Here is a 15504-nt window from a genome sequence, read left to right on the forward strand (position 1 = left end):
TGGAACATCCATCAATCTCCCATTGTCGTTCCTCTCCTGCGCATTCTGTGAGATTTCCATCGGAAGCCTTCGGGGACTGATTGCAAGGCATTAATCGCCCCCCCACCCTGTTTTTCGAATGCTCATCACTTTTAAGATCCATTTTCTCAAGAGTCTGTCAAAGTGGTCCAAAGGTATGCAGACAACTGTATGCGGTGCAAACTTTGTAAAATACGCTCAGTAGAAGTCATTTGAAGTGATTTTACAAATTATGGACACAACTTGTCCGGAGGCTTCGGTTGTCCTTTAATTAGCACAGATCAGGCAGCAAGACGGCGAGTCTGCGTCCGACTGGTCAGTTTAAACCAACATTACCATCGCACCTTAAAGGGTTGCTGTGTCTTGTCATCGGATGGGGGGCAGGGGGGGGATCAGGTCTCCCTAGGTACAAACGACGCTTCGTTTTCGTGCTGTGAGGCGATCCTTTCACGGCTCTTGAGGGAAAGAACGCAGCTCCTTGGGTCAACATTCGTTCTTGAAAGTCGTGTTGTGCTGTTTTCCAGCAAACCCCTTCGCTCTCCCACCTTTTTGGTAGACCAGAGGCGCCCTGGGGTCATTGAAACCCAGGGTGTGTGTTGATACCTCCCTCTCTTGTATGTGGATACTGCATCTACTGTTAATAAATACAGAAGCTGGAACTGAACGAGGTTCTTTGCTGCTCCTATTTGACAGTGGTGTCAGATATCTCGTAGGACTGCTGCGCCAATGCATTCCTCATCGTTCCAGGTCCTGAAAAAACTTTGGTTTGAATGCTGATTCAGTAAAAAAAAAAATGTTGAGCTTTGTTTTTAGTTGTTGTTATTTGCTCGTGAAAGTTTTCATTCCTTTCGAGTATCATCATTTCTGTGCCGTTAGCACACTTGATGAGTGCGTCTTTGGAAACACCATCTCTTTTTTACATATCCAGTCTTTTAAAGTGAAGAAAACAAAATTTGTTTCTTTGTTTTCCCGTTGCGGCAATCTGGTGTGGATTACAATGAAAACGAAGCTTGCGTTTAGTTTCCAGATTTCAAGAACCGTGTGGAACACAAATCGAACTTTGTCAATATCCTTTTTATGACCTTTTTTTCATAGCTACAGTGTATTTAACAGAAATACCTTAAAGGACAACCGACGCCTCCACACGAGTTGTGTCCATAATTTGTAAAATCACTTGAAATGACTTCTACTGAGCGTATTTTACAAAGATTCCACGGCATATAGCTGGCTATATTTTACGGTTTAAGACTCGCGCTGACTATTCAGGAAGTCTTGTTTTCGAGTTGATGACGATGCCGGACGTGACGTCACGGAGGGAACGCCCCTGAAAGTGACAGAGAAAGTGACACACAATGCATTTTGGGTACTTTGTTTGGTCTGAAAACTTTGTGTTGATCCGTGTTGATGGCGAAATTAGAAGGAAAAAGCATAAATGACGCGATGGTGAATCGTGCGTTGCACCAAGACTACTATTTGATACTAGTTGACACAAATTCCCAGCAGACAAATCAGCCCATTTCCAACGGAGCTTGGGTGCCATCTTGTGCATTTTCTGGGACTCTACATTGGCTCGAATTGATACGGTAGGACTTCTTTAATCGATTGCAAACATTTGTGCTTTTCTCTTCAGAACTGAAGGGTTCTGAAGGAACTTTGAATCATATTCATAACTGGATGAGTAATAAGAAAGAATCATCTCCGAATCTGAAGCCATTGTTTTGATTCTAGAGCAAGGCACGACGTCCTGGCGTGACGTCACGAACAAGGGGGCGGGACCTTCTGAAACACGCAATTTCCGGGGTCATTTTGGGACACTTTAACTCATTTTTATTGGTGTTTTGCATTTCACTAAAAATATTTAAAAAAGTTAAAAAAGTTTTGGGTATTTTAGATGCTATAAAACGTTTTTCTGATATCAGTTAGGAAACAAAAACATGGTGTCGGTTGTCCTTTCAGTCACTACAGAAAATGCTCCTTCAAAGACATTTTTTGTCCTAAAATGACCAGACGAAGGGCGCACATTGTACCAAAACGTATTTTGATGGATTCAACATGCTGACTGAAGCGCTATCGTGCTGCACAGAACTGTTTGGTGCCAGTCAAGCAATTGGTTGCATTCAAATGATTATTCGTTTTCCCCAACTTGTTGTTAGCAACACAGGGAACGTCTGGTGGTGAAAAACAGTGAAAAAATCTGGAGGGCCCATCCGTGATTGACTTGTGTTGTGATCTTTTGCAAAACACTGCACGCGCATTTGCCAAAGATGACGTACGTCATCCCACATCTGTAGTGCAATTTTTTTGAGGGGGCCATATGGATCTGCTTCTATGCTACTGCAACCCTGAACAGCTTGCTGTGATTCATTTGTGTGTACGTTGAACTCTTTACGGAGTCAGCTGTGCCTTGAAGTTGCAGCACAGGGCCGGCCTGCTGAGTACATCTTTACTTTACATACATTTTACGGGTGATAGCTGCAGGACAACTTTGTCAGTCTCATTCACTGCTATTCACAAATTTATTCGGCAATTGCAAATATGACAGAGAGCGAAAATATGACAGACAGCGCCATTTCTGAATTTGGTCGTGTTTGGGTGTCGATAAAGCAATGTTTTTCCCCTTCCACAAGGGAGCAGCATTTCCCTTTTTTCCATGTTAGCGCTTTGTTCCAGCTTCCGCTGTTGTTATTGTGCAATTTAAACCAATACGCATGTATTACATTGTATTTTGGACAAGCACCCTCATTTCAAGCTCATATAACTCCAGACCAATATAATGTAGGAATTAACTCTTTTTTTCTGATGAAAGAAGATAGTCTAAGGTTTCTTACACTGCATTGAATGTTTATGTCGTCCTAAAACTCAATATTCTGTGGGTCCTGGAATTTGAGTGACAATGACAAAAGCCCTGGCACTGGAGTGGACACATTTTTGCACATCGTCTGGCAGTGAATGAGTTAATAGATCCAAAGACATAAAAAAATGTATACAAATATTGTAGAATACATTTTGCACATATCTGGCAGTCAATGAGTTAATGTATACAGACACAATAAAGTTTAAAAATATTGTAGAATAAATAATGTATAATTCAACAAATAAAAGACATTTTATTTGAGTGCTAATTTAATTTTGTTGATAATTTAATGACGGCCACAGGGTTGAAAATAACTTTTGTTGTTCAAGAAGGCATGCTATCTGTGTTAGCCGCTAAATGCTAAATTTACAAGAATAAAGTTAACTACAGTGTACAATGAACAGAAAGAAACAGCATGGGCCCCAAGAAAGAACCCTGTGGACCACCGTAAGACAGAAGGGAAGATCTGCCAAATAGCAATCCTGCTAGCGTAGCGTTCATGTCCGTTGATCACATCCGCATGCATAACAGAGATGGTAACAACCCGTTACATTGGGGGTGTTTTCCGCTAATCCTTCCCATGATAGGAATAAAGGCCTCCGAAACACAACATTTTGTCAGTAACACGTGCGCTAAAGGTTCGGGCCAGCTGTGATGGCGCACTTCGTATTCACTTTATGGTTTTCCGTGCAGCTGTCAGGTGGATTGTGTCTGTGTTACCACAACAAATAAGAAAACGAGGTGGCGTACCGCGTACGTATCGAACATTTTCGGCGCCAACTGCGGGGAGCTCATGTAGAGGTCGGTCACACGTGTGTGAGATATTGCAACGCGGGGTGTTGCGGTGTGATACTTTTTACACTGACAAGATTGCCGTGAATGGAGAGGAGAGTCAATATTGCCACATGATACTACTACTACTACGACTAATAATAATAATAATAATGATGATGATAGTGATGATAAGGATGATAATGATAAACTTCTAAGATTCTGCATCTGCGAGGTCATTTTGAAGTAGTTTTGGGACACTTTAACTCATTTTTATTGGTGTTTTGCATTTGACTAAAAATATCAGCTTGCGTGTTTTGGGTATTTTAGATGCTAGAAAACGTTTTTCTGATGTCAGTTAGGAAACAAAAAAAAATGGTGTCGGTTGTCCTTTAAAATTTACTGGCATTCTAAAAAAAATGGTCGAAAAAAAACCCACTGTAAATGTCGATCCATGTCAATCATCTGCTATGTCGATTTGTTTTCACAGGCTGGTGGTTCGTCAGCACCTCAGAGGAGCAAGGTTGGGTCCCAGCTACCTATCTCAACTCCCACAGCGGCACGCGAGATGACTTGGAACTTTCCGCCTCAAAAAGCGGCGAAGGTAAGTCATCGTCCTTACACGCGGCGCTTTATAGCCACAAATCTTTCCGCCTTTGATTGGTGACAAATAAACCGGGCGTCTGATGAGCGCGTCTCCGCTGTGGACCGCTTTCCATGCTTGAACAGAGCGCGGATTCAAGTCCACGTCTGTGGACCGCAACCCGCTGATGAACTGGACAGTCATGCATTGTACACACAAGGATGTGACTCACTCTTTACGTGATAGGAAGTTTTTCCATTTTCAGGTAATAATAATAATAATAATAATAATAATAATAATAATAATAATAATAATAATAATCTTCTTCTTTTCCTTTCGGCTTTTCCCTTGACGGGGTCGCCACAGCAAATCAATGTCTTCCATCTTTAGAGGTTTGATATGCACGTATTATAATAATAATAAGAATAAGAATAAGAATAGTAGTAATAATAATAATAATAATAATAATAATAATAATAATAATAATAATAATAATAATAATAATAATAATAGTAGTAATAGTAATAGTAGTAATAATAGTAGTAATAATAGTAATACTAGTAATAGTAGTAATAGTAATAATAGTAAAAGTAGTAATAGTAGTAATAGTAGTAATAATAATAGCAGTAATAGCAATAGTAGTAATAGTAATAGTAGTAATAGTAATAGTAGTAATAGTAACAATAACAGTAGTAATAGTAGTAATAGTAGTAATAATAGTAATAGTAGTAATAGTAATAGCAGTAATAGCAATAGTAGTAATAGTAATAGTAGTAATAGTAATAGTAGTAATAGTAGTAATAGTAGTAATAATAGTAATAGTAGTAATAGCAGTAATAGCAATAGTAGTAATAGCAATAGTAGTAATAGTAATAGTAGTAATAGTAACAATAACAGTAATAATAGTAGTAATAGTAGTAATAGTAATAGTAGTAATAGTAATAATAGTAATAGCAGTAATAGCAATAGTAGTAATAGTAATAGTAGTAATAGTAACAATAACAGTAATAATAGTAGTAATAGTAGTAATAGTAATAATAGTAACAGTAATAATAGCAATAGTAATAATAGTAGTAATAGTAATAATAAAAATTAAAAAAAATCATTTATGAGCGCCGTTCAAAACTCTCAAGGTCACTTTACAGTCACAGGTTAAGTCTTTCTGTGGGTGAGCAGCGGCAGCCACACGTGCCAGCGTTCACTCAACCCGGAAGTAACTCAAATAAATAGAAAGATCGCTAGCTAGCTAGCTAGCTAGACAACCATATAGCCAGCTGGATAGTAATAGATAGCAAATAGCTAGCTAGGTAGCCAGCCAGCTTGATAGGTAAATGTAATCAATGTCATATAAGCATGTTTCAGGTGCTTTAATACATTGACCTACATTGACCCACGTAGCAGTCTTACCCAAAAACACCTTTGGATGGCCTTAATCGAATCTCGCGCTCATGTGACCTCCCATCCACAAAAATTCTCCCTTGTTGACTCTTTTGAAACTGAAGCAATTGCAGCACATTTACAACAAAACACTGATGCAGCGTTTTGTTGGACCCAACAACAAACGAAGTATGGAAATGATTATGACTCTTCCAAACACATACGGAGATTTTGTAAGAGTGCGGCCAAAAGATGTTATTGCCACACAATTGCCTTACTGTGCAAAAATGTGACAACCCTTTGGTTCACATCTGCTCTGTACGCAACAAGAACTTATACGATAAATATCAACCGACTGGCCACTTCTTTGAGGGACACCTGAACATTTAATACATGAACCTTGCCTGTGGAATCGACAAGCTTTTTAAGGCTTATGAGGCGTCGTCAGCTGTTCCAGTAATCTGATGCATTTCCTGAGGGGAAGCAATGTGTGGCCCAGATGCTGCACCATGACATGATAATAATAATACATTTCATTTATAAGCGCCTTTCAAAACTTTCAAGGTCACTTTACAGTCGCAGGATAAGTTTTTCTGTGGGTGAGCAGTGGCCGCCGCATGCGCCAGCGTTCACTTAACCCGGAATAACTCAAATAGATAAAAAAACTAGCTAGACAGCTAGCCAGATAATAGATAGCTAATAGATATCTAGGTAGATAGCCAGATAGCTAGCTAGATAGCCAGATAGCGAGCTAGATAGATAGCCAGATAGCTAACATTGTGACATGTTTTTTTCCGCGATCAGGAAACCATGCTAACACCTAACGACTAGCTAGGTAGCTATCCAGATAGCTAGGTAGATAGCTAATAGATATCTAGGTAGATAGCCAGATAGCGAGCTAGATAGATAGCCAGATAGCTAACATTGTGACATGTTTTTTCCGCGGTGAGGAAACCATGCTAACAACTTCCTAATTAAAAGCAACAGAAGAGATGTCTTTCTTTTTAGCCAGATAGCTAGCTAGATAGCCGACTAGCTAGGTAGCTATCCAGATAGCTAGGTAGATAGCCGGCTAGCTATCTAGCTAGCTGACAAGCTAGGTAGATAGCCAGTTAGCTAGATAGAGAGATAGCTCTCTAGCAAGATAGCTGTTAAGCTAGCTAGATAGCCAGCTACCTAGCTAGAGAGATAGCTCTCTAGCTAGATAGCTGGCAAGCTAGATAGATAGCCAGCTAGATCGCTTGCTAGATAGATAGATAGCCAGGTAGATAGCTAGCTAGCTAGATAGCCAGCTAGATAGCTAATATTGTGACATGTTGTCTTCCGCGATGAGTATAAACCATGCTAACAACTTCCTAAATAAAAGCTACAGAAGAGATGTCTTTCTTTTTAGCCAGCTAGCTAGCTAGATAGCCGGCTACTTAGATAGCTACCCAGATAGCTAGCTAGCTAATATTGTGACATGTTTTCTTTTGCGATGAGTAAACCATGCTAATTAAAAGCTACTGAAGAGATGTCTTTCTTTTTAGCCAGCTAACTAGATATATAGCCAGATAGCCATCTAGATAGATAGATAGCTAATATTGTGACATGTTTTTTTTCCGCGATGAGGAAACCATGCTAACAACTTCCTAATTAAAAGCTGCAGAAGTGATGTCTTTCTTTTTTATTTTTTTTTAAACTCTCCCATCATTCCACCCTTCACCGTCCAACCCAACCGTCTTCCATGTGTAGCTCATAGCGTGTTGTGTGTGTTTTTAACATGTCCCGCTTCACACCCGCTTTCCATGTACGTGTGTGTTCACCACTGTCTGGTCGACATTTGTGTCCGTCAGTCACTAAGCGCCACAAGGCCCACCTGAAGAGGCTCGACCGGAGATGGACGCTGGGGGGGGTCATCAGCCGGCAGCAGAGCCGAGGTGATGTGAGACAGATGCTACGACTTCCATGTCTTTTATTTTTATTTTTTTGGTTCTCTGCGTGTGTGAGCTCCTGACGTCACTATTTGTCTCATTTTGTATCCTGTGTTGACGTACATCCGCCATGACTAACCACTAACTGGCAATCGAATCAGGATTTAAAGGACAACCGACGCCTCTGGTCAAGTTGTGTCCATAATTTGTAAAATCACTTCAAATGACTTCTACTGAGCGTATTTTACAAACATTCCACCGCATATAGCTATATTTTATGGTTTAAGACTCTCGCTGAATATTCAGGAAGTCTTGTTTTCGAGTTGGTGACGATTCCTGACGTGACGTCACTGAAGGAACGCCCCTGACCGAGAAAGTGACACACAATGCATTTTGGGTATTTTGTTTGGTCTTCGTACTTTGTATTGATCTGTCTTGATGGTGAAATTAGGAGGAAAACTCATAAATAACGCGATGGTGAATCGTTGTGTGTTGCACCGAGACTACTATTTGATACTAGTTGACACAAATTCCCAGCAGACCAACGGAGCTTGTGCGCCATCTTGTGCATTTTCTGGGACGCTGCATTGCAGTCCTGGTGGCTTGAATTGATACGGAAGTACTTCTTTAATCGATTGCAAAAATTTATGCTTTCCTCTTCAGAACTATTTGAATCATATTCATAACTGGATGAGTAACACGAAAGCATCTTCTCCGAATCTGAAACCATTGTTTTGATTCTAGAGCCTTTCAAAACTCTCATAGCTTATGAGTTAGCTTACTAGCTAGCGAGATAAAGGTAGATAGCTTACAACTATACACATGACTACGTTGAGTGTAGCCTTGAGTGAAAAATATCAGCCTCCGTGTTTTGGGTATTTTAGATGCTATAAAACGTTTTTCTGATGTCACTTAGGAAACAAAAAAAAAATGGTGTCGGTTGTCCTTTCAGACAGAAATAAAACATTTGCGTATTGTTTCAACCGCCATCTTCTCCCATACGCAACCCAATAATGTTTTACTGTACCTTTGGCAGAGGAGAAGTACATCACAGTTCAGCCGTACACCAGTCAGGGCAAAGATGAAATAGCCTTTGAGAAAGGAGCAGTTGTGGATGTGATCCAGAAGAACCTGGAAGGATGGTGGTTCATCAGGTCAGTCTTACGTCACACGCCTGAAATGACCCAAAAAATGTCATGTGATGTAGTCGGTAGTAGAACTTGTGTTTACTTCTAGGTACCAAGATAAGGAGGGCTGGGCTCCAGCTTCCTATCTCAAAAAGATGAAGGAGGACCTTTCCCCTAGAAAAAAAACAGTGACCGGCCCGGTGGAGATCATCGGAAATATCATGGAAATCAGTAACCTGCTCAACAAGAAATCCACTGGCGACAAAGACGTAGTTGGCGACGAGGTCACGGAAAGCCCCCGAGTGGCCCGCAAGGAGATCAGTTTACCGGTCCTGTGTTCGGACTCGGGCCCCGTTGGCACACCGCAGGCCTCGCCAGCCGTGGCCCGGATTGCACCTCACCGGGTGGAAATCGGTTAGTAATCGTTTTTTAAAAACTTTTTCTCTTTGGAGACATTCATACATGTTTACAATGAACAAATCCGTTTCCCCTCCCCAATTGAGCAAATTTGATTCAACGTCTGACAAATTCAATTTGTCATCTGTTAATATACTGTACAGCTGGTTAACTGGCTATCTGTTAGCTATTTGTTAGATATCTATCAAGCTAGGTGCCTATCCATTAGCTATCTCTCTGGCTAGCTGGCTATCTATTAGATATTTGTTGGCTAGCTGGCTAGTTAGCTGGCTATATATTAGCTGTCTATTAGCTATCTATCCAGCTAGCTAAGCTAGCTGTCTGGTTGGCTGGCTATCTATTAGCTATTTGTTAGATATCTACCTAGCTAGCTGTTGGCTGGCTAGCTAACTGGTTAGCTGACTATTAACTATCTATTAGCTATCTGGCTGGCTACTGGCTATCTAGTAGCTGTCTATCCAGCTAGCTAGCTAGCTATTAGCTATCTATTAGCTAACTTGTTAGCTGGCTATCTGTTAGCTGGCTGGCCGGCTATCTATTACCTATCTATCCTGCTAGCTAACTATTAGCTAGCTGGCTGGTTGGCTGGCTATCTATTAGCCTTCTGTTAGATATATAGCTAGCTAGCTGCCAATCTATTAGCTATCTATCCAGCTAGCTAGCTAGCTGGTTAGCTGGCTATCTATTAACTATTAGCTATCTGGCTGGTTACCTGGCTATCTATTAGCTATATATCCAGCTAGATAGCTCTCTACTAGCTATCTATTAGCTAGCTGGTTAGCTGGCTATCTGTTAGCTATCTGTTAGCTTCCTGGCTGCCTATCTATTCGCTATCTATCCAGCTAGCTAGCTAGCTACTAGCTATCTAGCTATCTATTCGCTAGCTATCAGCTATCTATTCACTAGCTAGCTAGCTAGCTTGCTTTCTATTTGAGTTACTTCCGGGTTGAATGAACACTGGCATGTGTGGCTGCCGCTGCTCACCCACAGAAAAAACGTATCCTGTCATTGTAAAGTGACCTTGAAAGTTTTGAAAGGTGCTTAAAATGAAATTTATTATTATTATTATTATTATTATCATCATCAATAATCAGCCCCCCTACTGTTGACATCTAGTGGTTGATAGTGGAGTTACACAATATAATTTAGTTTAGATGAATTCCCGATGGAGCATGATTGTTTTTCACTGTTGTTTAATTCTATTCTGCTATGTTAGATTTACATTAATATATTAAATATTTGTGTTCAGTATTTTTTATATTATTTTATTTTATATTATTTTTTATATTATTTTTTACATTATTTGTTTTCTCTGTGTTTCACAGGTTCCCCGGTTCTCAGGCAAAAACCTCCTCCTCGAAGAGATGCAACCCTGGTAGGAGTGCTGTGATAACATAATGTTCATTCATAAAAAAAAATGTGTTCATATATATGGTTAATTTTGTATGATCATGAAGTACATAATTGTTAAATACAATTGTTTAATTCATTAAATAAAATAAAAACAAGCGATTTTTTTTTTTAATCTCACGCTTGAAAGTTGCTGAATATATTTTAGAAAAAATACAAAATCTAATATTAATATTAATTTCTTAACTGAAAAAAAGAAGCACGTTTGAAAAATATAAAAACTCATAAATTCCAGTTACAAACCTGCTCTGAAGCCAAGTTAAAACCGAATCTAAATTGTAAAATCAAAATAAATGAAAATTAATTCGAAGAAGAAAAAAAATCAAAAATTATTATCCTAAAAATTATTGCTAGCATAGATGTGAATAGTGGTCATTGGTTGGACAAAATAAAATTATTTGTAAAAAATTGTTAAAGAAAAAAAATATACAATTATTATCCTAAAAAATATTGCTAGCATAGATGTGAATAGTGGTCATTGGTTGGACAAAATAAAATTATTTTTAAAAATTGTTAAAGAAAAAAAATATAAAATTATTATCCTAAAAATTATTGCTAGCATAGATGTGAATAGTTGTCATTGGTTGGACAAAATAAAATTATTTTTAAAAATTGTTAAAGAAAAAAAATATAAAATTATTATCCTAAAAATTATTGCTAGCATAGATGTGAATAGTTGTCATTGGTTGGACAAAATAAAATTATTTTTAAAAAATTGTTAAAGAAAAAAAATGTAAAATTATTATCCTAAAAAATATTGCTAGCATAGATGTGAATAGTTGTCATTGGTTGGACAAAATAAAATTATTTTTAAAAAATTGTTAAAGAAAAAAAATATAAAATTATTATCCTAAAAAATATTGCTAGCATAGATGTGAATAATTGTCATTGGTTGGATAAAATAAAATATTTTTTAAAAAATTGTGACGTGCTATGGATATCTATGTAAGCCAATTTTCATCATTGGTGTCTTACACGTTACCCAAAGAATGACAAAAAGTAATACATTTGTGTATTTTGCGTGAAAAAAGTATGTTTTATTCCTAGGGATTTCCTTTGCCATCCCCACCAGAGCCCCCTACTGTTGAAGCTGAGTATTACACCATCGCCGAATTCCAGTCTTGCATATCAGATGGTATCAGTTTCAACGGAGGCCAAAAAGCCGAGGTAACTCTCACAGCCAAGACGACTTCCACATTGTTTCTCTTCGCTAATAAAACATTTGTCACATTTTAGGTGATTGAGAAGAATTCTGGGGGTTGGTGGTATGTCCAGATCGGTGAACGGGAGGGCTGGGCTCCGTGTTCCTACATCGACAAACGCAAAAAACCCAACCTCAATCGTAGAACCAGCACATTGTGCCGCCCCAAAGTGCCCCCGCCGGCGCCTCCTGTTAAGAAGCAGGACTCGGTGGATACGGCGCCACCTAGCAGCCCGGGATGCGAGGCTCCGGAGTCTCCCGTGTCTCCCGGTAGGCCCGTGTACGAAGAGCCTGAATACGACGTCCCGGCCATTGGCGACCTGGATCTGGAATCTGAATTTGAGTTTCTGAGAGGCGAAGCGTCCTTGGTGGATGTGAAGAATGAAGAAACATCCTCTGAGAAGGGATCCCAGCGGTCCTTCAAACCCTCTCCGGCGTCATCGCTCCACAGCGCCTCTTTCAGGATGTGCGAGTCATTTGAAGACGGCCAAGAGGCGGAAGGGGAGGAAGAGTGCATCTACGAAAACGACGGCTTCCGGCCTGTCAAGGAAACACCGGAGAGGCAAAGCAGCCGCGACTCCAGTTCCTCCAAAGCTAGCGTTTCATCCGAAACTGGCAAGGCGGCCAACCCCAAATCAGGAGGATGGAGATCTGCGGCCAACAAGCTCAAGATGAACTTGAACGGAAGCCAAATGTCAGCCAAAAGTGAGGATGGATCCGGATCGAAATCAGCCTCCAATGAGTCAACTCCGGATCTGTCCAGACCCAAAAAAGATCAGGAGGACAGCAAAACATCCCTCAACGCCAAGTCCTCCTCCAAACCTAAACCGGTGGTGAGACCTAAACCACAACTGTCTAAGGGATCCAGTGGTGAAAAGATGGACATCAGCACCTTGAGAAGACAGCTGCGACCCACAGGCCAGCTGAAGAACGGCAGCAAAAGCAAAGGCGAGGATTCTGAAACAGCCTCCGTCATCTCCTCTGAAGACTCCTTCTCTTCCCAGAGCACTTCGTCCGAGTTCTCTTCCATCTACTCCAAAGGTAGCCGCGGTGACTCGGATGCGGAAAACTGCGTCCTCTATCGAACCACCGACCCTTACGAGAAAGTCCAAGAGTCGGAGGTGAGCTTCCCTGCCGGCGTGGAGGTTCTGGTCCTGGAGAAACAGGAGAGCGGCTGGTGGTACATCCGCTGGAACGACTCCGAGGGCTGGGCCCCGACGTACTTTTTGGAGCCCGTGCGGCAGCAGGACGACGCGGCTGGTTCGGAATCTGATGGAACGCCATCCAAACCCGGGTGCCTGAGCAAGTCCAATAGTCTGGAGAAGAACGAGCAGAGGGTGCAAGCCATGAACAACCTCAATCAGAACCTAAAGAAAGTCATGCCGCCCATCCCCTCCAAACCACCCGGCGGTCTCTCCAAACCCTCCGGTTTGTTCGGATCACGTAAGCAGAACGGCGGCAAGCAGCAACAGGTCGTCAGACCCCAATCGGTTTTTATCTCAGCCCCCATTAGGGATAACGCGAGCCCCGTCGGTTCCCTCAGGAGAAACGAGTCCCTCAACTCCAGCAACCATCCTCGCGTCAGCCCCACGGTCCGTCGCAACGCTTCATTCGGCACCGTGCCCCGCAGTCTGCCGCCCAACAACATCGCCCTGCCCAACCGGAAGCCGTCTGGCGCCAGCAGCTCCGAGTTCTTGAGCGAGAACAACCCCCAGAAGAATACACCGCCGGTGTCCACTGTGAGGCCCAAACCTCACATCATCCACAACAACCTCCGGGAGGTCTATGTCTCCATCGCCGACTACCACGGCGATGAGGAGACTATGGGCTTCCCAGAGGGAACCAGTTTGGAGGTTTTGGAGCGGAACCCCAATGGCTGGTGGTACTGCAAGGTTCTGGACAGTGGCAAACCCCGAAAAGGGTGGGTTCCTTCCAATTACCTCGAGAGGAAACCTTAGCGCGCACGGAGCTGGCAGAACTCTGAACGCATTTTAGAAAGACTACTCACGCGGACACTTTGATTTTGTACGAGAAGCCCAGGAACTTCGTGATGAACCAAGAGGAGCAAAGCCAAGGAACAACCTAAAAGAAGATCTTGATGCTTCGTCGGTGTCCCACCTACCGGAGGTACAGTAATCCCTCGCTATTCTTTGAGGACTCACCGATACATTGAATACTTTTAATATTTAAAATTCCATTTACACGATGCAAAAAAAAAAAAAGTACAGCGATACCTCAGTTTACGAACCCCTTTGGCTTACGAACTTTTCGGTTTACGAGCGTTAAATTTATGAACATTTTGCCTACGCATACAAACTATTTTTCGGGATAGACACGGAGTTGCCACATTGAGTGATGTGTCGTACGCGAACGAACCCGTTCTCCGAACAAGAAAATGGCAGCCGGCTTGTTTTGGTCCTATATTCCCCGCCCCCAGGAGTCGGTTAAAGCCACGTGATTGGTCAAGAATGCAGAAGTGAGAGGAGAAATAACCCGTGCAAGCCATCTGTACACTTAATGCAAAACGCTATCAACCCAGCTAAACAGAACACAATTGATGAGGAACTAGATACAATTATCACAGAGAACGCACCTACAAGGGATCATTCCTCAAGATGGTGAAAGAAGAAGGTTACGTTCCTCATCCAGTGTTTAATGCTGTTCCATTCCATCAAGCCATCAACGACCATCTCAAAGGTAAATAAAATGACTTTATTATACTGTACAGTTTATTTCTTTAATTGGCATACCATAGCACATTTATTATACATAAAATAAGGTATATTTTGTGTAGTTTTAAGGCTTAGAAAATTAAAAAGTAGAAAATTATGTTTTTTTGGGGAACGGATTATTCTCATTTTAATGGTTTCCTATGGGAAATTAATTTTTGGGATACACACTTTTCGCCTTACACATTCTGTCTGGGAACCAATTAAGTTCGTAAGCCAAGGTATCACTGTACCTTGAGAGCCAAAGTACTACTTGAGAGCTTTTGCGCCATCTTGTGGCATCCTAAAAATGAACATCTTGAGGTGGAGTTCCTCCTAAAAAATATAAGTAACCATAAAGTGAATAAGTGAATATGCGAGGGATTACTGTCATTGTTTTTTTTTTTGGTCGAACTTTCTAAGCATTTAAAGCTTACTGCATGTTTGATTTCATTATACTGACAAAGCCTTGAGCTGTTCAAACGTATTTTTTTTTCTTTTTCTTTTAATTTTTTTTTGCTGCTAAGTGTTAGTCACGTTTTGGTGCTGGCTTCATTGCATGTTTTTTATCGCTTTATTTTGTTGTACTGTATGTCACCATTATGTAAAATATTCAAAGCATTTAATTTACCTTTTGCGAGCATCTCTAATAATAATAAATGAATCCCTTGATGGTTTATAAGAAAACAAAGTCAAGCAAAATCTGTATTTATTCTTTTTTTTTGTTTGTTTTTTGTTTTTGTTTTTTGGACCATGACTATTGACAAAATTGTTCACAACCATTTCGCATATCTGCTCCAATCCATCCTGACGTTGAAAAAAGAAATTTCTGCTGGGCAGTAAATTTGACCTTTTTACTTGTAGTCTTAACTTGGATGCTCGTTTTTTTTTGTGTGTTTTTTGACTGTTTACAGTGTGACAAGCAGCAATAACTCAAGTGCCCAAAAAATGAAAATAAATGCACTTTTCAAACAGTTTATTGGTTCTGTTTTTTTTTTTACTTAACATCCACTTTGCAATTTTGTTGCTAAACGGATGGAAATATCATACTTGACCAGCTCCATTTCATCTTAATCCAATCAGCATTAAACATAGTCCAGTGTGGAAAAATAAATAAATAAATAA

At 40.6% G+C, this 15504-nt stretch overlaps 1 protein-coding gene across 3 annotated transcripts in view; it reads left to right on the forward strand.

The window, feature by feature from the left end:
* The window catches only part of sh3pxd2ab (SH3 and PX domains 2Ab), a 58192-nt gene extending 42836 nt beyond the window's left edge, over nucleotides 1–15356 (forward strand). For 2 of the 3 annotated variants that reach the window (XM_089012281.1, XM_089012279.1), the window contains exons 8-14: nucleotides 4134–4247; nucleotides 7439–7522; nucleotides 8553–8670; nucleotides 8753–9057; nucleotides 10386–10435; nucleotides 11518–11637; nucleotides 11707–15356. In XM_089012281.1, coding sequence (XP_088868407.1) covers nucleotides 4134–4247; nucleotides 7439–7522; nucleotides 8553–8670; nucleotides 8753–9057; nucleotides 10386–10435; nucleotides 11518–11637; nucleotides 11707–13629 — 2714 coding nt within the window. In that variant the 3' untranslated portion in view covers nucleotides 13630–15356. The remainder of the gene's footprint in view (nucleotides 1–4133; nucleotides 4248–7438; nucleotides 7523–8552; nucleotides 8671–8752; nucleotides 9058–10385; nucleotides 10436–11517; nucleotides 11638–11706) is intronic. The other variant, XM_089012280.1, reaches the window with a different exon arrangement.
* The last annotated feature ends 148 nt before the right edge of the window (nucleotides 15357–15504 follow it).

The sequence above is a fragment of the Hippocampus bargibanti genome, linkage group LG13 (genome assembly GCF_051943395.1).
Source record: "Hippocampus bargibanti isolate YZ-2025 linkage group LG13, ASM5194339v1, whole genome shotgun sequence".
Lineage (NCBI taxonomy): Eukaryota > Metazoa > Chordata > Actinopteri > Syngnathiformes > Syngnathidae > Hippocampus > Hippocampus bargibanti.